Source organism: Amblyomma americanum, chromosome 4, assembly GCF_052857255.1.
Source record: "Amblyomma americanum isolate KBUSLIRL-KWMA chromosome 4, ASM5285725v1, whole genome shotgun sequence".
In the NCBI taxonomy this organism is placed as follows: Eukaryota; Metazoa; Arthropoda; class Arachnida; order Ixodida; family Ixodidae; genus Amblyomma; species Amblyomma americanum.
The window spans coordinates 178,390,563-178,417,492 of record NC_135500.1 but is presented as its reverse complement, the minus strand read 5'-3'; the positions used below and the strand labels follow the sequence as shown (position 1 = coordinate 178,417,492).

At 46.5% G+C, this 26,930-nt stretch overlaps 1 protein-coding gene across 2 annotated transcripts in view; it reads left to right on the top strand.

Annotated features, from left to right (window-relative positions):
* Positions 1-26,446, top strand: part of LOC144128756 (cell adhesion molecule Dscam1-like) — a 129,256-nt gene extending 102,810 nt beyond the window's left edge. Inside the window, exons 11-28 of one of the 2 annotated variants that reach the window (XM_077662414.1) lie at positions 255-524; positions 1,648-1,767; positions 7,780-7,953; positions 8,455-8,602; positions 10,073-10,221; positions 10,833-10,964; positions 12,166-12,324; positions 13,481-13,551; positions 16,166-16,415; positions 17,208-17,312; positions 17,629-17,820; positions 18,551-18,844; positions 22,877-23,056; positions 23,816-23,962; positions 24,511-24,559; positions 24,723-24,807; positions 24,877-24,956; positions 25,642-26,446. In XM_077662414.1, the coding sequence (XP_077518540.1) occupies positions 255-524; positions 1,648-1,767; positions 7,780-7,953; positions 8,455-8,602; positions 10,073-10,221; positions 10,833-10,964; positions 12,166-12,324; positions 13,481-13,551; positions 16,166-16,415; positions 17,208-17,312; positions 17,629-17,820; positions 18,551-18,844; positions 22,877-23,056; positions 23,816-23,962; positions 24,511-24,559; positions 24,723-24,801 (2,519 nt within the window). In that variant the 3' untranslated portion in view covers positions 24,802-24,807; positions 24,877-24,956; positions 25,642-26,446. The remainder of the gene's footprint in view (positions 1-254; positions 525-1,647; positions 1,768-7,779; positions 7,954-8,454; positions 8,603-10,072; positions 10,222-10,832; positions 10,965-12,165; positions 12,325-13,480; positions 13,552-16,165; positions 16,416-17,207; positions 17,313-17,628; positions 17,821-18,550; positions 18,845-22,876; positions 23,057-23,815; positions 23,963-24,510; positions 24,560-24,722; positions 24,808-24,876; positions 24,957-25,641) is intronic. The other variant, XM_077662413.1, reaches the window with a different exon arrangement.
* Positions 26,447-26,930: the final 484 nt, after the last annotated feature.

Here is a 26,930-nt window from a genome sequence, read left to right as displayed (position 1 = left end):
ATGCGAAGCTGCTCTCGAATAACTTTCACTAATGATCTTTCGCTTAACAGATGTTTGCTTCACGTCTTTGAGGGCGACCATGATGGCAATAAGCTAATGTTATAATGCTTTAGACTAAAGGGATCGACAACCAGAAGGAGGAGCAGTGCTTGTGGAAGGATGTAGTGGCACATAATGTTCCTCTTGGTATGCAAACGTCGGCGATAACCGCAATCTGGTGACGACGTGGATTGAGCTTGCATGCTTGCTTGCAGCTGGGCCCCAGATCACGCCGTTCCGGTGGCTGGACGAGCTGCAGGAAGGCATGCGTGCGGGGTTGAACTGCTTCGTCCACGCGGGTGACCCACCCATCGTCATCGAGTGGCTGAAGGACGGCTCCCCCCTGTCGCCGCCGGTGCGCCAGGACGGATTTGGATCGACGCTTTCCTTGGAATCCCTCTCACCGCAGGACGACGGAAACTATACCTGCCTCGCTACCAACGCCTGGGCGACCGCAAGCTACAGCGCCGTGCTCAAGGTCAAAGGTCGGCGAAAAAGTTTACGTTCCAGCGTTACGGAATGACGCTTGAGGAGAAACCTCCAAAGTGCCGCTTGTTGTGGCTTGGTCATCGGGGTGATTTGGTGTTAGAATTCAGTCATGCACGCGATATCTTTTAATCTGGGAAAAAATGGGTCCTTTCGCTCACCATTACTTACCTACGCATCAAAAGATTTTCGAAAAAAAAAGGCCAAAGGGAACTCTTGAAAGCCTTCTGAGCAAACGAGGCTAATTTAGCAGTTCACATGTTTTTGAGAGAATAGGGCGCGCAGTTGCTTTTTAAGCAGAGTTTCTCCAAGTTTTCCGGAAATAAGCAAGACCGGCGGATGTCTCCATAAATAAGCGCGGTAGCGCACCTCAAAACTTCATGATTCCAATACCCCATCATGCGCGCAGAGCCCACATACCTTAAGGAACCCCGAATGAAGTGCTGATACTTATGTGAACATCAATTTTTTCTGTAAAGCTTCGTTATGGCCGAACTTAAGCAGTGGCGGCGCGCGCTTTGTACGACCTGCGCACTAGGGGTGTTGCCTGTACGCTGCCATGACAGAATTGTGGCATCGTCACCCAGCCCGTCCTCTGTGGGTGGACCGGCCAATTTCATAGGAAGCGCCTCGACGATTTCGCTTCGAGATCGCGTTTTTAGCACAGTGGTGATTAACTTGAAAATGCGAAGGCTGGTAATAAACAGGCGGCAGACTTGTACAAATTATGTGCGTTGACAAACTTGCGCGAAAATCGCCTCAGTAATTTTTGCTGTGTGAGACCGTAGCCCTTCACATGTTAAAACCAAGGAACTGTGGGCTGGCTATGCAGTCGGTTGCATTGAAATGACGTGTTACCTCGACGCAAATAATTTTTGAAAGTTAACAAGTTTAGTTTGGTGCAGTGAATAATTGTGAGCTTTTGTTGCATGATATTTATTAGTTGTTCTCGGTACAAGTTGTAAAAACAAGGGAAAGGGAAATGCGGCCACACGTGAGCATGAAGGTCTCTGCGTTCGCCAGCTGAGAAGGCCGTGCGCACGGAAGACTTGCGTTGCATCCGGCGTGGAATGACGGCTAAGTAGACGTACTCGGACAACACTCTACGTCCGACGCTCGCAGTGGGCCCCAGCTGGAAGTCCGAGCCGCGGGACGTGGTGGCTGTGACGGGACACTCGGTGGTGATTGACTGCCAGGCGGACGGAGAGCCACCGCCGCACATACGCTGGAAGACGGCTTCGGGTAAGCTCCCAATCGACTCTCGATATGAGCTACAAAAGCGACGCGTGTGCTTATGACACCGGGAGCTGATAAGAACTTAGGCATTCATATTTTTATGCAATCCTATTAAGAGTTCAACAAACGGCGGGCACAGCTAAAGGTGAAATACATGATCCTTCTGTTATAACATTGCGTTATACTCTCCGTTGAAAGTTTGGACCACCCAGTTACAACGAGGTTAAAACTCTGGCCCTTCGATAAGCAGAAATAACTCCCACCAAGTTGTTTTGTGCATGCTATATTTCTTAGAAGCAGTTATTCTTGCAATCGGCCTTGCAGTTATCCCCGATATATTCTACAACGGGAGGCTGCGATGGCAGAAGACCTGTCATCTTAAGTGTTCCAAGGATACGTGCTATGTCTACACCTTTTCGCATTTTCAGAAGAGGAAGTGCTTTTACTTAGCTAGTTAGAAGTCAAAATACAGAACATTCGCTAGCTGAACCGATACCGACATTACGCCAACTTTTTCCCCGCCATGTGGTGCGGGCGTTTGACATCGTTATGATGATAAGTGCTTACTTTACACAAGAAGTATTTATATAATATTATTGCGTGGTTTTAGCGGCCCGAAGTTCTACATTTCCACTCCTCCGAAAACCGTCAAACGCTTTCTTTATGAGTGCGAACAAAAACGCATGTAATGACTGGAAACCTCTTTCTAATCTTCGCAGAGGGAAATGTGCGGTAAAAATATACACAAATAAATATATTAGCTTACTGCTCACCTCTCGTGCGCTGTAGGCACGATGCGTTCGACAAAAAAATAAAACAAGTGAGCTTAAGTGCAAAGGTAGGGAAGAAAAGCCACATGGAGGAAGCGGTTAAAACTCGAAGTGGACGAGGCTCATGTAGGTAATATACATGTAGGTTTTATTACATGTGTACACATCGTGTTGCCTCACCCTAACAGAATTTATGCACCCTGCTGTAGTAGAGGCTCTCGTTTTGAATTTGGTGTAGTCATGCAGGCTGAAGATTATGAATATGTTGTAGGTTTAGCCCTTACGAGTGCAGTTGAGGAAGATGTACACCTTAAAAGGCCTGCAGATTTACAGATCGTGACACCCATGCGAGAATAATGTAGGGACGTAATGCAATTCCAGTATCAATTTTATTCCTTTCGCCTCTTTCCCTTGATCTGATGCGGTGACACACGCCCGCTGTCGCAAGGGTCGGCTACTGCGAGACGTGAAGCGCGATCGAAAAATGCAATCGAGCGCAATCAAATGCGTTTCTGTGCTCGACAATGAGAAGCACAGCCCCCAAGAGCGGGATCCTTACAAATGGCGCCTCGTTTCACTTCCCCAAGCTGTCGTCGGAATGAAAGGGCAACCTGCTAACGTGCTGCTTATTATTCAAACCACGGATTTCAGGAACAACGGCATGCGGTGGCTTTCTTTGGTTTTTCCTTGCTCTTTTCGAGCGTTTTTTTTTCAGTGCGGTTGCTGTGCTATTAATTTCCATTCCACTGCACCACCTTGCGCCTCCTCGTCTTTCTGCAAGCGCTTCTTCCTCAACGCTTCGGCCATCTTTACTCTTCGTTTTATTTTTTCTGCCCACTGCTCTTTCCTCGCTCTCTCAGCACGTGACGTGATGAATCCGCTCGACATGACTTCAGAATGTATGCCCTCTGGGCGTGCCTTACAGGCGCAGCCTGCAAACTGAAAGGCCCAAAGGTGTGGCACGGCCTCGCTGAAATCAGCGCAAGATACGTGGCTTCAAAGATCGAGAAAAAAAAGGGAGAAAAACGTGCTTGCTGTGCGAACGCAACGCAGGCTGCAGGGAGAGGACGAAGTAAAGGCGCGAAAATCAAGAAGTGAGGCTACAAACACCCGCACGGGAACACGGGAACAAACGCCGAACAAAGGAGAAGCAAGAAGGGTGCACGGATTAGAGATAGGACGGCTGTGGAATTTAAACGCTCAGTAAACAGAAACGTACCCGTACGGCGTAAAAACGAATGCCGGACACACACACACACACACACACACACGCACAGAAAAGCTGAAAGTGTGAGGGGAGCAGAGAACGGCTGAAATGCCGAGCTAGCAAGTTAGAGAACAGCTGATGTGCGCTTTGGGTCATCGATCTGAGCTGGAACATATCCCGTCTTATACACGGCGGAATCACATTTTGGGATGGGATGCCAAATTTATTATTAAAACAGGCTCGATGGCGAGAAAACAATACGTGTTGGATAAATATAGAAATAAATAAGGAGGTCACAGCAAAAGTAAAATGTATGGTGCTGCGTAGTACCGCGAGAATCTGGGCGGTGTGCTAGAAATCACGCCAGCGACAACTGACAGTTGGATGAATTGTGAACCAGAAAAAAAGGTGAACCTTTTGTGTGAACCAGGTTAGGGACAGGGTGGTATAGAATCTCCCAGAAGCAGCACTAAGCTTGACAGCGAAAGCCGTACCCGACCATGCATTCTGCTATGTTGTATCATCAAACTGCATTATCTAGCTTCTTGCAAAGACTTCTTAACCAACCGAGCTAAAGACGTGGGCGTAAAGGAGAGGTACACAGAACGAGCGTAGTTATCACTCCCTTATGTCCACGACTGACTTTCGTGCTCTTGCTTTACAATGTAGAACCAACTCTCCCGTCAAACTATTGTGTTGGTCCTGCAAGCAAACTTTGCCTCCACCAGATTCTGATTGGAGCTCTATAATATTATACAAGACGCTTCCAAACTTCCAATTAAATATAGCGAATCTTTGCTAGGGTTCGTGCTAGTATACCCATTCTTTATCCCACAACTTTCACTTCCTGAAAGGCGCGCTACAACTGGTACCTTCAAACAAGTAGCAGATTACTCGGAGCTTCTTGGTCATTACACCGGTGCCTTGCAATGTGCGGCAGTTATTCTCTCGGACGCCGGAGTTACCACGGCCACAAAAATTCTGAGGGCGCAGCCCGTCGGACATAGTACTTATGTGCTACATGGTTTGGTGGCTGTTCTGCAGATTTCGTCACCCCATTTTTCCTCGCGTGAGATTTGTGTGTGTCCTATCTAGAAACGATATTTGAGGCTTGACGGCTGCAAGAGGGCTTTAGGTTCATATTCCGGGGAATCTCGTGTCGCGTTAGGTAGTCGTACTGTCAAGCGCATCACGCTAGCAGAGAAAACATGGCACATATGAGCCTCTACTGATAAGAAAGACAGGAAACAAAACCCGAAAGGATATGTAGCTAAGCGTATGGCAAACTGGCAGACGCATGGAAGAAGGGTAAATGAGCTGTTGTGCGTGGTGAAGGTGTTTTTACCGCGTCCGTTTGATCCGGCGGCATTACCATAATTTTCTATTTAACACCTCGGTTCAAAAATTGTTACTTTACTATCTGTAGCTTTCATATTTTTTTTCTTCCGCGGTGTGCAGTGTTCTGTACTGGGGGCGATCCGTTAACAAGCCGTCGTTTTGTGCTGCAGCTTCTGTGGTTAGCATGATGGACGACCGTAATTTCAGAGAACTGACATCTTTTCCCTTTCGAAGAGTGATTGTTTATCAAAAAAAGCTGCCCAGTGGTTAACACAGGCTTCTTTTCGAACCGATGGCGGCAGCTCTGTCTTTGGTTGCGTCAGCAGCAATGCCGAAGAAACAATCCATTTTGCGTTGGAAAATAAATAAAAACGATAGGCAAGGATAAATTAGGTTTGGCAAGATGTTTCAGAAAGAATGGAATCTGCAGTTTTATTGCTAGAAAACCTTGCTCCAAAGCTAATTCGCAAAAAATAAAAAGTAAAGAAAGAGACAAGGGGTAGGTTTAGTTATTGATTGTAAGAGAGTTTCCAAACAAGTGCGTGAGGCTGTGAGGGGAAGGACTTTAAATGGAAGAAGAAACAGACCAGGCGGCATGTTAAAATAAAGAATCTCTAATATAAGCCTTAAGAGGAAAGGATCCACAAACCCATGAACAGGAAAGCAAACCAACAAAGGCCACAGTCCCAGAAGACAAAGGAGAACTTGAGGGAAAAAAAGAAAGGTTCACTCAGCATTCAATGTTCGGCGAAGTATTCAGCGTTTTCAGGCGGCCCGTGCTCTGAGGCTGCCGAACATGAAGGGAACAGCGGCGCCGGGGTCTGGTAGCTCACGCTCTCGACCGCGGCTATCCAGGTCTGGTAGCCCGGACGTCTTTCGGCTGAGGCCCAAGCCTGGAAACTCGGGGAGCCAGCAGATCTCGAACACGTCTGTCGCCGACCGCGTTCCTCTTGTTCTCCCCCGCACGCGTTCCACTTCGCTTTTTCTTCTCGAGCGCCTTCGCCAGCCGCAGTGTGGCGCCAGTTTCTTTCAGAGGCATACGGCTCTTTTGATTTTTGGCTTGGCACATACTTACGGGAATTATTTCTTATTCGCGTGGTGTACCATCGCTGGAATAAAGCTGTACTAACTGCCAACATTGTTGATACGTATAGCGCTGGCGATGTCAGAAAAAAATCATTAACGGCTGTTTTTATTAGCTTTCTGAGCAGTGAATGCGATAGGGGAAGCAATGCTTTCTGTATTAGTGGCTATATCACTGAGAGGCTTGGCTTTTTTTGAACAATGTGCAAGTGCTGTTTCTTGTAATGACAGTAGCGATGAAAACTACGAGCAAGGCGCGTTCTCTGAACGAAGTAATTAGTGTGGATATCAACTTTTTTGACGACCATTTGCTTGCTGCACACTATGAAAGCTTGGTTATTGAGTTTCGTTCTTAGCATGTACAATCTAAACACAAATACACCTACATGGGAGTAGAAATGAAGTAAACTGTCCTATAGCATACTCCCTTTCATAAAAGGGTGTGCGCTAGAGGACAGTTTTACTCCCTTTTTACTCTATTTGTTTAGAGTGTAGCTGCGATTAGACACCATTGTGGCCCCATAGAATGTATAGAACGGTAGCTGCACGAGTTTCAAGTACAGCCAACTGCACAAACTATAAGGCCCTCTAGATTGCCAATACCTCAACAGTAAGATATGAAATATGTGTGCCTCCTAAATCGCTCTGCGTTTGCAGCAACGTTATTGCGTGAAACACATCTTTCGCGGACTTCATACACGGACGACTCTTTGTACGGCGTCGTCACTAACGTCACGTACTTCAATGTATTTGTGCGACTATGTTCTTCACATTATCCATGCACTTCAGGCGTGACGAAATGTGCTAACTGAACGTGGAGCACTCCTCCGCAGCATAACTATTACTTTTTCGGAAGCAGATGGTTAGGAATTTAATACGTGTGCCTTAAAAATTAAGGTTTTATGCCTTCAATTAATTTTCTGTTTGGACGAAGCCGCATTAAAGAAGGGTATTAAGTTTGGTCGTCTAGACACTATCGCTTTAGGTCTTAAAGTAACTTTTTTTTATGTTTGGGCGTAGCAGCAGCGGAGAATATATATATATATATATATATATATATATATATATATATATATATATATATATATATATATATATATATATATATATATATATATATATATATATATATATATATATATATATATATATACTTTCTGCTGCTTTATAAGTAATTTTCTTTAAGCGATTTATTAATCCAAGTAATATTATCCCACTGATAAGCATGACACATTAAAAAAAAAAAACGTTCTCCTATGCACCTAGGTTTCGGTGACTGTTGGCTCCCTTTATAAGTTTGTCAAACGGGCCCCTCATTTACTTTACCTTGTCTGCTAATATATATATATATATATATATATATATATATATATATATATATATATATATATATATATATATATATATATATATATATATATATATATATATACTAAATGCTTTAAACTTCTTCCTTTGTGCTTCTCAAGCAGAATGTGGATTTGTGCAAGTCATATCTCCGCACACTGTATTTACTGCTCACTGTTTTATTGGAGACATTTATGAAATATTAACGACATTTGGCATTGCTGTTAGCGTGCTCTGTTCTGCGGTGCATCCTGACACCGGGGTGTCTCGCAGGCTGGGAGTCCGGCCCCTACCGCGCCCTGGTGAGCAGCTCTCGCGTGCACGTGCTGGTCAACGGGTCGCTGAGCGTGCGCAGCGTGGAGGCGGCCGACGCGGGCCTCTACCTGTGCGAGGCCTCCAACGGCGTCGGCGCAGAGCTCTCCAAGGTGGTGCGCCTCACCGTGCGCAGTGAGTGGCGGCATGCAGGCCGTAGAAGCTGCGGTGGTGCCTTCGTTGCTGCCTCGTCATTTTTACGTTTATGTGTTTGTGTGCACAAAAAGCGAGTAGATGCGTTTAAGCAGCGTTCGCAGGAAGACAGACGGTGCTTTGTGACTATATATCTATGTACTCAAGGCGCCTAGATGTGTCGCATTTTGGACTGATTACAATAGCGCTCTTGATGAAGTGTCCCGCACTTCTCAATAATTCTACACCACTTAAATTAGGGTAACTACTTTTTCTGAATTGTGTGAACAAGTACTGAAACTGTTTTGTATCGTTCGTTTCCCAGAGGCCGTGTTCTTCAGGAAAGATTCCAGCACTCTATCTTTACGATAGCACGTGTCAGCGGTTGGTCATTTGAACTTTTGTGCTTTCTTGTTTCGGAATGCGGATTTCATTACGAGCGTACTATAGTCACCTTGTCGTTTCTTGTTTCTTGCCAAAAAACGGAATTAAATTGCAACGCAGGCAGCCCGCGCCTGTTCCCTAAGGACTCCACAAACTCGGCCAAGCGTGGAAGCATAGTGCACCTGCAGTGCGAGCCGGAAGGTGACACTCCCATACGTTTCTGGTGGCTCAAAGATGGCGTGCCCATTGCTGCTCTCGGAATTCAGAGGTACTCGGGAGCAAATGCACATCCTGAAACCTTACCAGCGTTTGTCACACAAGAGCTGATTGTCGCTTTATCATTTATCTTGAGCACATTGAAAGATCACAAACATAAGTACACGTGCATGTCATTCGAATTCCGAATCACTGCAATGTTTCCCCTCGCCTAAATCTTGTAATGCTCAGATATTGAAAACTTCGAAGAAATACATGAATGTTCTATGTTTTATTACTTGCATCAGTTTATTGTAGAAATGCACGGAACTGTGAGATTTAATAAGTAAAGGATGGTTACAGCTTGAATGAATTTCGCTACTTTTAAAATTTCTGAATGTGTAAAAGTGATACAACTTGCGCAATTATGCATGCGCATGTAGTTATTCAATACTAAAATTGAAAACTCCATTATGCGTATGTGCAGCATTAGGCAACATAAATTTTAAGTTTTCTTGATGTTTTTAGCTTTTTCACAAATATTTTTCAGCTGGCCTCTTGCATCTCTGGTAGATGATATTTAGATTGCATGCATAAATATGATAAATATGTTGAAACATATCGTTTCTTAATATATGGTAATTCATGTGGTTGTGAAAAGAGAAATGGAAATAATTAAAATTTTTACACTTTGTATCACAGGTGATAAGTCGTACTGGCCATCACAGGGTTATGTTTTATGTGTTATGTTTTAAGTTGACATTGATCTAGCTTCTGCACTTTCAGACAGGCGAGGTGAACGGTTGCAAATGTCATGCCAACGGTGCCAATTTCAGCGTTACGTTTAAGAAAAATATACAACAATGACCATTCGCGTGTTATGTGAAAATGATTGTATTAGCCAGACTCTTATACATAATAGATTGCGAAAAGTGACTGCTTGGTTGAGTCATAAGCCTGCGGATGCATCAGATTTAGTGCATGGTTATGTCACCCATGAAGAAAAATTAATGCAAACGCTTGAAAAACGTCGACCTGTTCATTTAAGTGTTTTATTTTTTCTGTAACCTCGCACGCCACTTCCTTTGTTTAGAGTAAGCACAACAACCAGTCAACTTTCATTCGGCACTCAGTCAGCGTCTGGGCTGTTGCGGTCTAGCTGCTCACACCCAGTTATGTTAAAATTTGTATGCATTTATTTTTTCTCAAACACGCCCAGTACCTGCGATGCCTACTCTTTTCTTATTGATTGCTGACGCTCCAGGAAAAGAGATGTAAGCCCAACTGCTTTGCAAAAGCTAAAGAGCTAGCAGCAGCAACAGTTGTGGCTGTGGCATCACAAATTCCACACACGCAATGGAGGTTGCATTGACACATGTCAGGGAACTATGTTCTTAAAGGCACCAAAACCAAAAGCTGCCCGAAAAGAACGGTACACACCGATGCCAGCTGTTGTGTTTTGGCATCGACAGAATTACTTCAAGATGTTGCTGTGCGAGCAGCAGTGACTGATGCTCCTGCCTCTTCTTCGCCCCCATTCCAGGTATTCACAAGCTGAGCACACCGATTCCAACAGAATCAGATCGACGCTCACTATCGCGGATATTCAAAAATCGGATAACGGCCTTTTCACGTGCCACGCATCTAACGACTTTGGAGAGGATTCTACGAACGTGCACCTAGTCGTGCAAGGTACGCGACACACGGAATCTTCATTCATGTTTCATCTCAAACCACCGCTGGCTCTTCCTGAAGATCTGAGTGTAAGGTATAGGCGGTACTGGCGTTCACAAGCTGTAACACGACTGTAACAAACATAAGCAAATAAAAAATGCGCAAATTCAATTTTCGAGTAGTAACAATGTTCCTAAAGGTCATGCAAGGCTTAAAGTATGCTTGCTAGCTCTATGTTATTCGATATATTTTTTCTGCGTAGGCTTTTCACTGATAAAATTCTGCAAAATATATACTTGGCATCTTATGGTTCCCGACATACCCAGAGAAGAAACGAACAAAATACCCTTGCCTCACCACTTTTTCTCTCATAACACGTGCTAGATAATGGCTATTTAAAATGGGCACAATTATTTAAAAAAACACAATTTAAGAAAATCTGCACCGTAAATAATGTTTCCTTTGCACCTCTACACTCAGACGAGAGGGTTTTAGTGCTTAAGCTCGTGAACGACTTATAGTTTTGACGAAAAATCTTGGTATGCGCGGAGGTTCTCAAACTGCATTATGTTTTTCGCATGATACTAACATAACTTTTCGGCAGCTTTTACTAATTTCTCCTCTGACAGATGTTCCCGACGTACCTGGCAGTCTTGAAGTGAACGAGGTGACCAACAGGTATGTGCGGCTTACCTGGGCGGAGCCGTTCAACGGAAACCTGCCCATAACGCAGTACTTGCTGCGATGGACAAACAAAGAAGGTTCGTTGCTATCTTGAGTAAAATCAATACGAAGAGTACAGGGAGTGTTCCGAAATTCGTTGTCGATTAACTCCGTGGTATGTTTCCTCCGCTGTCGCACACTTGATATAAGCAGTTTCTCCTGCTTCGAGCATACCTCAAGATATTATTCTCAGCGAACCAAAAGTTACCGCTTAATGAGATTTGAAGCTGCTGAAGCTACCTTTTTCTCTTAAATCTTTTCATCTAATTGCACACTGCAGATGTTTGCGGTCCCAACTGCACTGAAATAAAGTGACTTTCGTATTGACTGGCATCTGACAAAACTAATGTCTTCGACGTTTTCCAAGACAGTCACAAAGCCTGGGGATCTTTAACGTGCACTGAAATCGCACAGCAAACGGGCACCTATGCGTTTCGATGGAGGCGAAACGCATAGGCGCCCGTGTGCTGTGCGATGGCAGAGCACGTTAAAGATCACCAGGTGGTCGAAATTATTCCGGAGCCCTCCAGTACGACACCTCTTCCTTCCTGTCTTCTTTCACTCCCTCCTTTATCCCTTTCCTTACAGCGCGGTAGAGGTGTCCGCCTTTATGTGAGACAGATACTGCGCCATTTCCTTTCCCCCAAAACCAATTTTTACCAAATTTCTGAAAGACTGCATCTAAAACGCCGCCACGTCTCTGTAGTGGTTTTGTGATGGCTGGCAACAACCCGAGCGTCGAGCATGCTCCCTATCTAGACTATGCAGCGTCTGTTTCCGGATCGCCAGAGTTAAACTCACGCTTTCTTTTGGTTTATTACTGCGACCTGGCACACCACTACCGCTCTACTGTTACTTTGCACAAAGGATATGCATACATTAGAGTGCAATGAATTTAGAAGCACTCTGTTTCCGTTCGCCTAGTGTGGGGCATTATGTGCGGCACTCAACAGCGGAATCTTTAGGCCTAGTTGCAGTGGCTTACTGAGAGCAGGACAATGCCGGACAGGCCATGCAGTTAGGCTAGCGGCGGGAAAACGAACGAAGGTGATATGATAGGTAGCGCCATCTATGAGGAATATCGCAAACGAGTAACGTGGGGAACAGGCCTTGTGCAAATGCGTATAGACTGGACATTCAGTTGCTCGTCGTTTCTGGTAGAAGGTACACTCCGTTAATAGACTGCGCGACCAAATGCTAGTGTTTGGTGGCACTACTCTCTCCCTCTCTCGTCTCCAGGCACGTGGGAGGACAGCGTGTCGGTGGCCGGCACGGAGACCAAGGTCACGGTGCGGGGCCTGGAGCCGTCCGCGTCGTACCTGTTCACACTGCGAGCCGAGAACGAGCTCGGACCCGGTGGCTACACGACTCCGCTAGAGGTCCACACTGACGACGAGCGTGAGTAGCACAACTGACAGACAGGCAGCTTGTTTCGAGGCTTTAAATTCTGATCTTTGTGATGGTCTCGACAAAACGAAGTATTTTTGAATCAGTAAAAAAAAACAGCGAATTAGAAAAGAACTTGCGTTTGCGTACGAACGCCGTACAACGCAGCTCAGCCGCTACAAGTTCTAATTACGTACCAACCGAGCCTAATCATCGACGCGCGCGACTGCAAGAATAAGAAGGAAAAGCAACGCGACTTGCAACGAATTAAGGCAAGGCGACTGAGGTGCAATTAGCCGGAGCAGACTTCGTGACAAAACAATTCCTTATATGGAAAGACAACTGGGATTGCGCTAATTGGCGGCGAATGACAGTGTTCGTTTACCGACCATTGCCGAAAGCGCAGACCATTTGTCGATGGCGCGCCATTTGGAACGCGAACCCAGTGTTTTTTAAGGCACACCAGTTTATTGTTTTTGCGCGGCAGTTAGATTACTGTGCATTATGGTTAAATCGTAACTGAGCCTAACAATGGCCGAATAAATAAAGAACTTTAAAACAGGCCACCAAAAATCGCAAAGACACCAAGCTATCTTTAATCTCATTTGACATCCTTATTTAGAGAAGACTCCCTGAGCTGTACAGTTATTTGCATGCATTGGCACCGTTCCGAGCTACAAATGAGATGTCCTTTTTTTCGGTTGCTTGAGTGTGTATTTATGCATAATTTACAAGATTTCTTATTGTACAAGTTCTTTCAGAGATCCATCACTCTTTGTATATATAGGAGGTTCCGATGCTCTGACAAGAGGTTCCAATGCAGGCATGAACTACGGTACCTCCTTCTGTATTTTCACTTATATAGAATGTTGCGACGCACAGGTGAACTCTTGTTTTGATTTGATTGAATTTTACTGAATTAGAAAGCATGAGGACTAAAAGGTTTGCTTTGGCGTATTGAAAAATATTATTTCACCAAAGAAGCAGACTCCCCTCTCAAGCCGTTATGTTCCTCACTTCTTTTTTTGTTACGCCGCAGCCTGAGTTCAAACCGCTGTGGCAGTGTGTTAACTAATGTGCCTGTTTGCTTCAGGGAAGTATCTACAACGCAGTGCCTGGCTTGTGCTATAAGTGGTCTTTTTTTTTGTTCCTAATTTCGACATCGCAGCTCCCCGCAGTGCACCAACAAATGTTCGTCTGACTCCGATGGACTCGAGGAGCATAGCAATAAAGTTCGAGGTAGGCACATCACCTTTGTAATTATTTGCAGAAATAAGCCACGTCCTTTTTGCGCAACACTGCAGATCAATTGCACAGGTTGTGCACGTAGTGTATGGCACATAGAATAACGTAGCAAGATGAGAGGTTGCAAAGTTAGAAGGGCAACTTATGCCGCCCTTTGTAAGCTGTGTCTAGAGTACCTGCTGACGGTGCTCTTACTGAGTGTTAAAGCGCATTCTAAAAGTATGCCAAACAAACTTTTCGTAACTGTCTTACGCTTCTCAACATCACTGTGTCTATGATTAGCCATGGTGAATCACCACATCGGTCGGTGTTTCTCCACGCTTCCCGTATTCAGAGCAAAACTTTTCTTCAGCACTGTAACCAAAGTTTGAAGCCGCTGTTTTCGTACTATGTGCTGGCGAAAAGTGTAGAAAAATGAGGGAGCAGAGGGATGCTTTGCGCAACTGTCGTCAACAAGCGAGGTTAGATAAGGCTTTTAAGTATTAATGACGTTCTGAACGCGGTGCCCTGTATTACAATGAGCTGCGATTGATCATGCACGCGCGAAGCAGTTCTCCAGCGCACTCAACAACGTTACCCTGCCTCAAACAAGAATTTCTGATATGTCCGTTCATTCTCCACTCCTCCAATATTATAGCGATGTGTGAAATGACCTGTTTCTTAACCAGAGAACTCATAGCCCAATCACGCTATCGCTTTAACATGCTGCTGTGTCTTTATAGCTGCATTAAGGACATTTAAAGGCGTCTGGAGGCTTAGAAGGAGCGGAGCGGCTCGCTGCGTGAGAAAACTGTCAAGACCGCGCCGGAAAAATAGGAATCTGGGCAAACGCAGACTTTGCCTATCACGCGAGGAGGACGCGAATCACGTCTCTGCTGCGTTTTTTTTTTTTGTGTGCCTAAGGTGGTTCGCCAAAAGGCTACGAGCGGGAGCTTCGCCTTAAAGCCGAGCGAGTTGTGGGGTCCTTCAACTGTGCTTAGTGCGTCTGAATACAAAGAGGGGCCTGTGGCACGCCGAGTGCGTTTTAATTCTTGCGTTTAGCCTCGACGTAGCATCCGCGGGGTCAGCCGAACAACACTAACGCAGAATTGTATGAATATTTTGGCATGCACCTAATTCCTCCCACATTTCTAAAAATACAAAAATATGTAGCAAACTTTCTTTTCCTTTTCCTTGCTCGAGAACATTTTCGTATGTCTTTGGGCTGGCATCGAAATGTTGAGCGACGTGTCTTCAGAAGCTGCATTATGAAAATTCTTACTTGCTAGGCTGATCAGAACCTTGACCAGAATTTGCTTTTCAATGCGTTAGAAACTGCCTTATTTGTACTAAATGACTATTCCGACAGGTAAACCACGAGCAAGATCTTACGATGTTTGTATGCTCGCGGTGTTCCTGAGTTTGTGCCAAGTAAAATAAAGAAATGAAAATAAATAAAATAAATATCCGTGACTGGTATTCGAATCCGGCGCGAACAGATCAACTTTGCTGGCCATTGCGCGAGAGCACTAGGCTATCACCACCGCCGGTCACGCTTTTTTTAAGCTTCAACACACTCTCGCGCTGTCCGTTGCATATCGCCTTATTCAACAACCAATATTACCATCAAACTAAAAAATTCAAGAGGACACTTTGTTGACCTAAAGTGCGGTGAGGCAAAAGCCTTTAGCGCGGTGTTGCTGCTTGTGCCACTGATGTTTGGTTAAGATGTTGATTAAGCATACAATTGTTCGTGAATCTTAGATGCTGGAAACACTGGAGGGCGTTTGGGAGGCATCCGTCTGATTCGACGCCTTTCCGCACTCACTCTCCAGCGTCCTTATGCTAGACAAGGAGAACTACATATGTGTCCGTAGGAAGTAGCGTAGTAGTCGTTAGCACGATCGGATGCGGAACGGAAGGATAGTGGTTCGAATCCCGTCGTACACAAGAATTTTTTTTATCGAGATGAGGTCATTTGATTGACAGCTATAGTGTTACAGATTTCGCGGACAGACGGACAACGATGAGCCATTCCTTGATATTCGCTCTTCGAGGTACGTGGCGGTAGTGACAGAGAGACGTGCGCTGGATGCGTTGGCGTGGACCACGTTCTGGTAGAAACCCAGCAGTAGAGAAATACGCGTTGGCATTGACAACACTGCTGCTAAACGCGGCACTGGAGCATAGGCCACCGTCATACATTGGGTAAATTGGCAATGACGGTGAGAAAGTTTAAGACAAACATAACTGGCTCCCTGGCTCAGTGGAAACCTCAATCGCGCTTTCAGGTACATGGCCGTGGTGGCCACCTGCAAAAACTGTGCTTTCGCATAATATTTTATGCTCAGCAATGCTAAATAGCCAGTCATTTTTTTTACCTAATTTTAAAGGTCACAGATGCAAGTGTTTCGGATGGAGTTTTCTTTACTTAAAGCCGATCTGGTGTGAGGTTTTTTAAAGAAAAGCACTGTCTTTGCCAAAATTTTGTTGCCTTTGCGCTGACTGTCAATGACGCCAACTGAAGAGCATATCGAGTTTCAGCCGCTCTCTCTGAACGAATGCGTAGGAAGCATTGTACCTTAAATGGAACGCACTTGTTGGTTCTTTTCCTGTCTCTTGCGGTCAGCACCTGCCTTTCCCCACTCCACCGGGAGATGGCGCCCCTGGCGTTGGCTTCGGCCGCGTGGACGGCTACTACGTGGCGTACCGGCGCGAGGGATCGCCCGAGCCCCTGCGCTACCAGACGCTGCACGAGCGCGAGGGCGTCCTCACGGGCTTGGACCGGGACACCCGCTACGAGGTGCTGGTGCAGGCCTACAACACCAAGGGGCCCGGACCCCCTTCTGGGACGAACGTCGTGCGCACGCTGGCCGCTGGTGAGAAAAAGAAAAGGGAGGGACGGATTGAGGGAGAAAGAAAACAGGTACAAAGTCATGTCCCTAGGCGTTATTAGCCTATATAGACAACGTGGTTACAATCATGGCTGTCTGGCAAGTCAACGTGATGCTACTTGATAAACGTGACAGCAGGGGACTAGTGTAGCCGCTGTAGCTTCGAGAGGGGTTCGTACTAATACAACTTTGCTTTACTCCGATGCTCATGCTGGCCCATGCTCATGCTGGCCGCAATTTACTCCTTTTTTTGCATGGTGAAGGAGTTCAGTTCTTATGTAGAAACTGAAAAAAGAAACATTCACAGGGACCGCTAAATCGATTGTGTGTCAGCAATTCGATAGCATTAGCGGCTTTTGATGCCTTTACTGACGGTGACGTCACTTCCGCCCAAGTGACTTTCCGGCTCTCCAGCCAGTGGGGCAATCTTTATGAGCGATGGCGAATTTTGTCCCCCTGAGGCTTTTAATGCTATCGCAATAATATCTATAATCAAGTTTTCCTCACAAAACGTGCGCAGTTTTAAGGTTCACTCAGAATGCGCAATGCGCACAGTGACAACGTCTTTACCCCCGCGTGCTTTCCACCCAGTGGCGTGCAGAAATATTACGCAGGCTCAAAGTGAGCCCTTTGTGCTGGTCTTTGCTATCATAGAGGTGTGAACAGAAAAACCCCCTGCACGACGCATGCTGCTGCCGGCGAAATAAACCTTCGCATTTGGCCCCTAGCGACACAACAGTGACGATCCGTTGCTGATTGCGGCCCTGAATGTTGCAGATCCTCCTCCACCTCCCACGTACCGGGTGGTGGGAACCTCGGCCCGGACAATCTCGCTGGCATGGGAGAGACCGGTCATCCCTCTCGATGATCCCCCTATCAGGAGTAAGCGCTCATGATGCATTACTTTCTGAACTAAGGGCTCTGCGGTCTTAATCGAAGCAACGATGAAGAAACGTACTCTAACAGCTTTTAAACATGCGTAGACTGCGCTAAAGTATTTGTTTTCCTTTTTGTCACCTCGGTGTTCCTTTTCTGTTTTTAAGAAGATCAACTTTAGCAATCCGAAATGTTCAGAGTATACTGCTTGCAAGCATCTCACACAGATACGGTTATGAGTGGCCCAAATGGCTGATTTCTTCACTTAAGCCAGCAGTGTCGTGGTTGTGACACTTCTGTATGTCATTCTCTCTGAACGCAGCCTACTACGTGTCCTGGCGTGCGGAGGGCGACGAGCACCCGTGGCGGGAACAGTCGGTGGGCGGCGACCGGACCAGCTTCGCGCTGTCGGGGCTCGCGTGTGGCACCAGGCACCAACTGCGCATGCGCTCTGCTAGCGACGTGGGGTCAGGGCCTGAGGGGAACGTGGTCACCGCTGCCACCGAGGGGAACCGTGAGTGTGGAACTTTTACTCATTGCACTGGGGCTTCTGCTACTCGAATTCCCATCAGGCTTTCGTGTTACACCCCATATTATAAACATAACTCCAAGCCACCGTTGTGGCTCAGTGGTTGCGGTGCTCGGCTGCTGACCCAAAGACGCTCGCTCGATTCCGGCCGCGGCGGTCGTGTTTCAATAGAAAAGAAATGCTAGAGGCCCCTGTGCCGAGCGATTTCGGTGCACGTTGAAGAACTCCAGGTGGTCGAAATTATTCGGAGCCTTCCACTATAGCGTCCCTCAGAGCCTGAGTCATTTTGGGATATTAAACCCGTAAATCAAACTAAACTACACAATATTCCTTAACTCGCCGCTACTGGAATTCAGAGAATAAGAGTGATGCATGGCCTAGATATTATTTAAAACAATTTAGCACGTTACTCACTGATGGAAGAATTGCCCCTTCAAAAATCACAGTTCACTCCCTTGAACGAGTTTCGATCTAAATTGAATCAATCTCAACTATGTACGACCTGCTCTATTCTTACCTATGCTTGTACAACAGCTGCACTGACTTCTCAATGTACCTCCACCTGTTGAAAGCCTCGGTTCATGGCGGTTTCTCTCTTCCTCCCCTTCTGCCGGAATCGCCGCTGGGCGTATTAGCGCCCTTTGAATCTGTGACAGTTCACCAGTGCTTACGTGTGGCAAGATAATTTCAGTGTGTTGGCGGCGCTGCATCGCAGGCCCCGTGCTGCAGCAGCCCGACCGTTTGGTGGAGAGCAACTCGAGCGCCGCCTGGCTGCGTCCCGAGGCGTGGTGGCACGGCGGCTGCCCCATCAGCCACTTCACCGTCCACTACCGGCGCACCGCCGAGGCCGACTGGACGCTGGCATCCAGTCACCTGGCGCCGCACCACGGCGAGCTGGTGCTGTCCGACCTGGAGCCGGGCTCCTGGTACGTGCTGCTCATGGTGGCCCACAACGACGCCGGGAGCACCACGGCGCAGCTCAACTTCGCCACCCTCACGCTGGAAGGAGGTGTGTTGCCGACGGTGCTCCCCAGCTTGAGGGACGCTCTCTTGTTAGCTACCTTGGACAGAAAATCCTGATTCCGCATGGCCGCTTATTAACGCGAAAACGTTAACGAGCTCTTGAGGCGGAAAAGCCGTCGTCACCACAGTCTGAGGCTGCCGTGGCTGACCGTGGGCTTCCGCGGCTGCGGCGCGCGGTTCGCGGTGAAAAACCTTGCGCGAGCTTTCCACTTCCCGCGGAGGCCACCCTGTGCGCTGTGAGTCAGTGCGACGTCATCGTTCGTCCTTGACGAAGCGGAGTCGAAAGTTTTCACGGTGTGCAGGATTTACAGCGCGGTATCATGGGGGCTGCCATCTTTGATCACGTGATCACGCTTCCATTACACGCCTCCTGACTGCTCGGCGCGCGCCTCTTCGCGACGGCTGCTGCGCCTGATGGTTCGGTTCCGAGAGGCAGTGTTTCGGCTGACACGGTTGTAAAGGAGTGGGCAGACGACATTATGGTTTGCCAAAGCTTCAAAGGACATGCGAGAGTCCTAATTTTATTACTTGACACGTGAAAACGTGAGCGGGATTCATGTCGCGCAGTGTCGCTCAGCTCTCCCTATTCGTGCCAAGGGACGGATCGCCTCAATGCTTGTCCTTGCATCCGCCGAAGGCTTTGCTGAATGTTTTTTATTCTTATTATCTAAAACGGCAAGGTTCAATGCTCCTGCAGTAGCACAGGTCGTTGTCGTGTTGTGTACATGCATGCGGACACCTCTCAAAAACGCTCACATGCACCTCGTACCCATTTGTTTACAACATGTTAGCGGTGCTTAGGAAGCCTACAATAATTTCTACTGGTTTTTAAACATTGAAAGGCGATAAAAATAAATAGACACATAAATATTAGCTATCATGGTAGCAGTACCATGCATAAAGCAGTTTTCACGAGCTGGCGTGCATTTCGAAGGATTACGTGATATTATTGTTAGAACACGCGCATGGAAACGCGTTAACACTACACGAAGTTCACAATTATGTCAGCCTCACATATGAAATGGTGGTACACTCTACGCTCGGTATGCGGACATGGAAATGCTTGAGTTCTCATTGGTGGTAAGTAATCAGCTTCACTCTGATCGCTGGCTTGCAGAGTCACATTTAGTGACTGTCTCGCATGGACCGCGAGGAATCGACAACCACCCAGCACACCAGCCGTAACGCAAATGCTTTATTCCGAATATGGTCCACGAAAACCGCGCTACTTGTACCTAAGTTCAACACTTGCACCAAGACGTCATGCAATACACGTACTGACGGTAGGTGTTGTCCGCTCGCGCGGCTGTGCACTGCATAATCTGCAGTGGCGATAGCTGGGTGTGTAAGCCATCTCTCTTTCGCTCCTAATTCATCGTCGGGCGCTCCTGCTACTAATGGCTGCGCACCTTAACTTGCGAGCAATCGGGTCTCGCTGCACATGCAGACGCAATTGCACAGCATCTGAAATAAAAAATAATAATAATTGGTTTTTGGAGAAAGGAAATGGCGCAGTATCTGTCTCATATATCTATGGACACCTGAACACCGCCGTAAGGGAAGGGATAAAATAGAGAGCGAAAGAAGAAAGGAAGAAGAGGTGCCGTAGTGGAGGGCTCCGGAATAATTTCGACCACCTGGGGATCTTTAACGCGCACTGACATCGCACAGCACACGGGCGCCTTTGCGTTTTGCCTCCATAAAAACGCAGCCGCCGCGGTCGGGTTCGAGCCCGGGAACTCCCCCGCCGCGGTGGCTCAGTGGTTAGGGCGCTCGACTACTGATCCGGAGTTCCCGGGTTCGAACCCGACCGCGGCGGCTGCGTTTTTATGGAGGAAAAACGCTAAGGCGCCCGTGTACTGTGCGATGTCAGTGCACGTTAAATATCCCCAGGTGGTCGAAATTATGCCGGAGCCCTCCACTACGGCACCTCTCTCTTCCTTTCTTCTTTCACTCCCTCCTTCATCCCTTCCCTTACGACGCGGTTCTGGTGTCCAAAGATATATGAGACAGATACTGCGCTATTTCCTTTCCCGAAAACCAATTATTATTATTATTATTATTATTATTATTATTAACTCCGGATGAGTAGTCGAGCGCCCTAACCACTAAGGCACCGCGGCAGGGCAGCATCTGAAAGCACGAAGTGAGATTTTCGGTGGCGGATCAGCTTGTTCATGCGGCTATGTAGTGCACTTACGCTCACAAATTTTCCAGAATCGAAACTTCTTATATTGATTATCTATAGCGCTGGCGAACGTGTTTGTTGCGTTCGCCCGTTCGGAAAGGGCGCATGCTGAACGGGCGCGAAAGCAGCAGTACGTCCTTGTGGAGTTTGGTTCCGTGATGATCGCAAACGATCGCATCCCGCACCTTTAACTCTCTCTCTCTCGCAATTCTTGCAATCCACAACACAGCACGTATTTCGTCTGCATTTCCACATATTCGCAAAAAGAACACATTCGACAGCCACCCGCGATATTTCAACTGCTGCGTCGAGGCGTACACGCTGGCGACGAGGCCCGTAATGGCGCCGTGTTCCTAGCGCACCTGTGGCGGCATCTGGTATCAAACGGAAGAACCGCGCACTATAAACGGTCGGAATGATGTGCTGCAGCGCAGCTCATCTTACGCCTGCACAAAGCAGACGCCCCTGCGAAGGGAATCCGTTTACCCGATCATGCGGAGAGTCGTTGAAGTCAACGAACCCGCTATCTGAGGGTTTGTTGTCTCGCTTTTCATCTTCATCGGAATGTAGTTAGGCCAGCAGTCACTGCCGACGTGGTCAAGAGTGCATGCCGTAGGGCGTCAGAATTTGATTCATTGTACAACTTTCAGAGCGACAACCCCGAACACTCTGCTTCTCATTGGGAGCTGGACGCGTTTCCGATACGCTGATGCGGACTGAGGATTGGAAGGCTGTAATGAGTGTTACTTCATTTTTCCTCAATGCCACGCCATGTTCTCACCAGCAATTATATCATTCTACGTTTGTGCCGCTTAATGTACTTCTCAACTGTTTCCCTTAAAGCCCATTCTAAGGGGATCACACTTAAGCATTTTTTATTCATTTGAGAGATACAATTAAGGCAGTTAGTTTTCTTAACCTCCCCCTCCCTTTTCCCTCTCAGAGTCGGTTTGCCAGATTTTCTCCGACGCTAAGTATTAACCTATTAGCTTTTGAGCCTATACTCTATCCCTTAAAAGTCGATTTATCGTCAGTACAGTAGTCTGCCAGTTGTAGCTGTTCGCACAGGGCCCAGCATTGGTTAAAGCGGCGCAAAGAGGAAGCTTATGATCTTCTACTGAAATCCACGAAGGGTAAAAGAATTAGGCTCCCAATACCAAATAAGCGCTTTTGGTGTTCTCTTTTATCCTTTGTCGATGCTGTTCTTGGTGCAAATCTGACTGCACAGGTGTTCTAGACGCCAGCAAAAAGCTGCGATGAATTTTCAAGCTTGCCTGCATGATACATAAAAATATAACTTAAGTGCTATATAGCTCTCTTATCGATTCACGCTGATGTTGAGCAACATAAAAAATCTGCACGTATTAGCAACTTATAGCTGACTTGCGAATTTGCTGTTTCATTGTCTATGTAACTTGTTTTATGTCGCCGAATGTGTTTAAATATAGGTTTTTCATTGAGTATGTGGCACTTGTTTCCTCTTTGTAGTGGCTCAAATACTTTCCTGGTGCCTAAAAAAAAAAACAAAAATCTGGCAGTGTCCTAGCTCGGCTATGCCTGGATATATGTAGCGAAAGTTAAGGCATAGCTTGGTTAGCCTTGGTTAATCTTAATTGCAAGTCCAGGTTAGTCTGTTGCCTGGCCAGTTGTCATGTGGGTCGTCACGCGGTTGCTCACGTGACCAGTCACGAGGTTGGTCAAGTGGTGTGGTGCGACCACGGTGGGAATGCGAGCACTGCGAAACTGCGTGTTCGTGGCCAATGTAGCTTTCGCTACAAAACGATTGAGCGTCGTTCCCTCAATGACTTCTATATCCCGTTTACGTTGCAGACGTACCTTCGCACAAGCCTCATCTGCTGGACGCCAAGATGGCGTCCTTCTACCGGCACCTGACCGTGACACTGCCCATCGGCAGCTCAGTGCTCGTGCTCGTCGTGGTGCTGGCCGTGCTGTGGTGTGTTATGCGCCGCCATTCGGATGACGTCACCACTGTGCACGGTACTCCTCAAGGTAGGCGCCTCCGAGCCGCTTACGACAAACTATGTTCCGGTCATGACTGTCCGCTTGAACCGTGTTACAATCGGATACACGTTCCACAACCTCGCCTTTCGCGCGCGTGATCAAAAAGTATGGATTTCTTATTCGCTAGTGATCACGTGCGCATACCAATTGTATTTTGTGTCAGATTGCAGAGGCGGTCTGTGCACGTGGAGCGCGGACCACCAAGACAGACCGTAGATACAGAAGGCTTGTGCAATTTTAATGTCCCTAAATCAGATACTGCTATACTGAATAAAAGTTATGTAATTGCTCAAACACGAGAATGGGCATAAGAATGTCGCATAGTTTCTAAGGTGTGAAGTACAGTGGCGTTGGGGGAGAATTCGAAGCCCTCTGGCTGTCTGCTTCAGCATTTGAATTGTAGGTTGCACAAATTAACCGCGCAGTAATTTTGCTGCTCTCTCGTAACCATCACGAACGAAGTCTGGCCGCATAAGTTGAGCTCGCGATACTAGCTGCGGGCGATGTTTGTACGAAAGAGTCTAGAGCGCACTTAAAAAGGAGGAATACCATATCTTCACTGCCCCGCATGAGGTTATCCCAGAATGTTGTGGCTGCTCCCATCACTTGCAGAGGCACCTCGTCCGCGTCGTTAGGGCCGTTATGCTTAAAGCGTGTTAACCGATACTTGAGCTCGGCCTCTCCCATTGCTGAGCGACCACCATGAACATAAAGACGAGTCTTCTCCTCTCTTTTCGGCTCCCGCAGGCAGTGTATCCGGAGAACGTTACAAGAGCGATGTGCTGGGCACCGCGGAGCCCACGTACTGCGGGAGCGGTGGCTCGTCTCGCGGTTCATCGGCGTATGCCGTGCCGCACAGAGTCTACGACGTGCCCTACGCCCACAAGAGGACAGGTAAGATCTGGCTATAACAGGCAGCCTCCGGCATCGTTACCCTTTTTTTCTTTTTTTTTTCTGCATCGTCTAATCCGCAGTACGTCCGAAACAAATTCACCATTTTTGATTGACTTTGAACGCTGTTGTCAGCGCGGTACGTTAATAAGTCTATTGTTATTTGAGCTGTTCAATTCCTCTCAGTGGTGGAAGGCTAAACAACGCTCAGAGTTGAAATTAAAACTGGATCCTCCCATCTTTCCTCTTTTCGCAGAACATGCGATGTGACGGTATAATGCATCCGACATCTTACCTCCGCTACTGACATATAAGTGCGCTATTTTCATGTAGAAAACTTAATCGACGCTGAGTTCACGGTTTTCTACAGCTAGATGGGCTACATGGTTTTTATTCATTTTAAAGAATACTCATTACTGCTGTCAATTCGACTGGCAGCAGGGTCAGTGATTGGTTCCGCCATGACGGCAACGCCAAAATTTCATTCAGTATATGAGCTTAGCAAGCGACACAATTTAATCCTTCCCTGCGTTTTCCTTCTTTTTTTATAGCTGAACACATACCCATTCAGTCTAGGAAATCCCAGACATCTACAGGCCGGTGAGTAATCTTCACAGCCTTTGCTATTTAGCACACTTCAAGACAAAAGCTAAAGAAAGCGTTCTGCCTTATGAAGACATTATTAAATCTGAATGCAAATCTACTATTACTAAAGGCAGGGTATCGTTATTTCACTACGTTATATGTTGTTTTGCTTTTCCAGAAGCCGAGACGGATCTCAACTTTTTTACGTGTCAAGCAAATCAAAAGGGTTTGACGAGGAGGACATGCATAGGTTATGACGCGTGGTAGGTACATGACCTTTATTTCAATTATATGTCATGTACAAACCAGAAATGCTGTGGTCGCCCTCACAGGCTGGCACTTAATTGTTGTCCGGAAGGACGCAAGTCAAGAGATTTTGCGCAGGAAGAAATGTCGCAAGTCTGCCTAATCTGTGAGTACTCATATCAAACATTTTTTCTTGTTACTGCTTTTCGAGAAAATTCTCACCATTTACAACATTTATTTCATTCGTTTCTTTCCGTCCTTTTTATATTTCTTGCTTTTAGCAGCGAGAACTTGGTGTTAATATTCAGAACGTTTTTAATGAAAATGTTGCAATTTGTTGTACGGGTGGCTACTGCACAAAAATATGGCTATCTGTCCTTTCATCATATATCTGCGCTTTAATTGCTGCATTTAGAAAATAATGACTGATAATCTTTGGCCCTATCTACTCTCCACAGAAATTCTTAAGGACGCGCCTCTCTACAATTTCGAGAGCCTGGAAAATTACTTTCTAGCATAAAAATTACAGAGCCGGTGGCTAAACACGATTTCCGCACAAAGGCTCATTCATCAATTCGACATTGTTAATCTTATTGTCTACTTCCACGGCATAACACACATAAAGATACCAGCCACTCATAAAGCAAACTTCAGTAATGACATCCTCGTGAAGCAGCCCGCAGGTTTTTAACCCGTAGAACCGATAACTTTCAAGACAGAGGAGATGCAATAAGACGCAAAAACAAGATACAGTTAGTTGCTGTTGCTAGTTGCGTCACAATAGCACTGTGATTCAGAGCTGATGTTCTGAGTTTCTGCGGTACGAAAATTTTCCACCTGCTTCGTTTCAGATGAAATTAATAGGGAACCAAGTGTACGTGGCATCCTCCGAGGCACATCTCCCTTCAGCTCTTCTGCCAGGCTAGCCAGCAGCCTGGACCAAGAACTGCCGGAGGTTTCTCTCAAACGGCATCGGCTGAGCTAAGCACCTCTCTACATAATCTCACCAACCGTTTCGATTTATTAAAGAAGAGCAATCATGACACGCTTTACAACTGCGCCGGCAGTCGCAAGTCCCATTGGTGCTCTAACGCTGCCCAATAGAGCGTAAAATGATATAATGTAATTCGTGTACCCATGTTTCGGCAACGAGAATTGCATGAGAATCAGTCTGCACTATTTCAGATACTGGCTGAACGTCGTGGTTTTGTGAAGAATATCTAGTTTAACTCGTTTAATTTTTGAGTTTATACCTCGGTGATACGACATAAACAGGCGTTTTTGTGATGGCCCATTGTCAAGAAGTGTGGATGGTCTGTGATATCCAATTACAATCTTCTTATTTACCCATCAAGCAAGGAGGCTCACGACGTCCGACATTGTGCGTCAATGTCTCTGGGCACAAGAGTTGACGCCAGTTATTTTAGGGATGAAATTCAGCCACAAAGAGAACATCGCGTGCTCACCGCTTACGTATGAAGAGGGAAGATCTTTTTACCTTGGAGACTCTTCCCGTGCTGCCAGTGACCGTCTGTTGGTTTACATAAATTGCGTATCTATTATGTTTACAAGAGGCGTACAGTTCCAAGTGTACAGGTGACTTTATGTGTGTATATTTGTAAATAAAAAAGGTCTTTAATAAAATATTTTAAGGAGAACAAACTAAGAACGTAGACTTTCTTTTTACCTTATGGCAATATGAGAGCACACCAAGGACAGAGGGCTACAATTCAACAGAAGGGGACGCATACACACCTGAAACACGGTCACGCATTTACCACTTAAGATGGCCAGAACTGCACGTCAGTGAGTAGTTTTCTGACACACCAATGACTGAAGGAGCATAACTGCGAAGAAAATGAGTGATTTATCGCTGCCGGGCGTACGCATTAATGTAGCACTCGGAGAATTTTCACGTTTTCAGAGAAATTAAGCTGTAGAATTTGGCGAAAAGAGCTTTTACAAAGCTTCACGGAGTTTTAAGAACTAATAGCGTCTCACTCTTTTCAAATTGACAGAGGTTCTATGCTGCTGTAGGCAAGCTTGACCCGAAGCAGAGAACTTTCTGTCTAATTGAGAGATTTTTTGTTTAAGACAGAAAATTACAGGGAGCCTTACAATTGCAGTGTAGTTGTTCAGC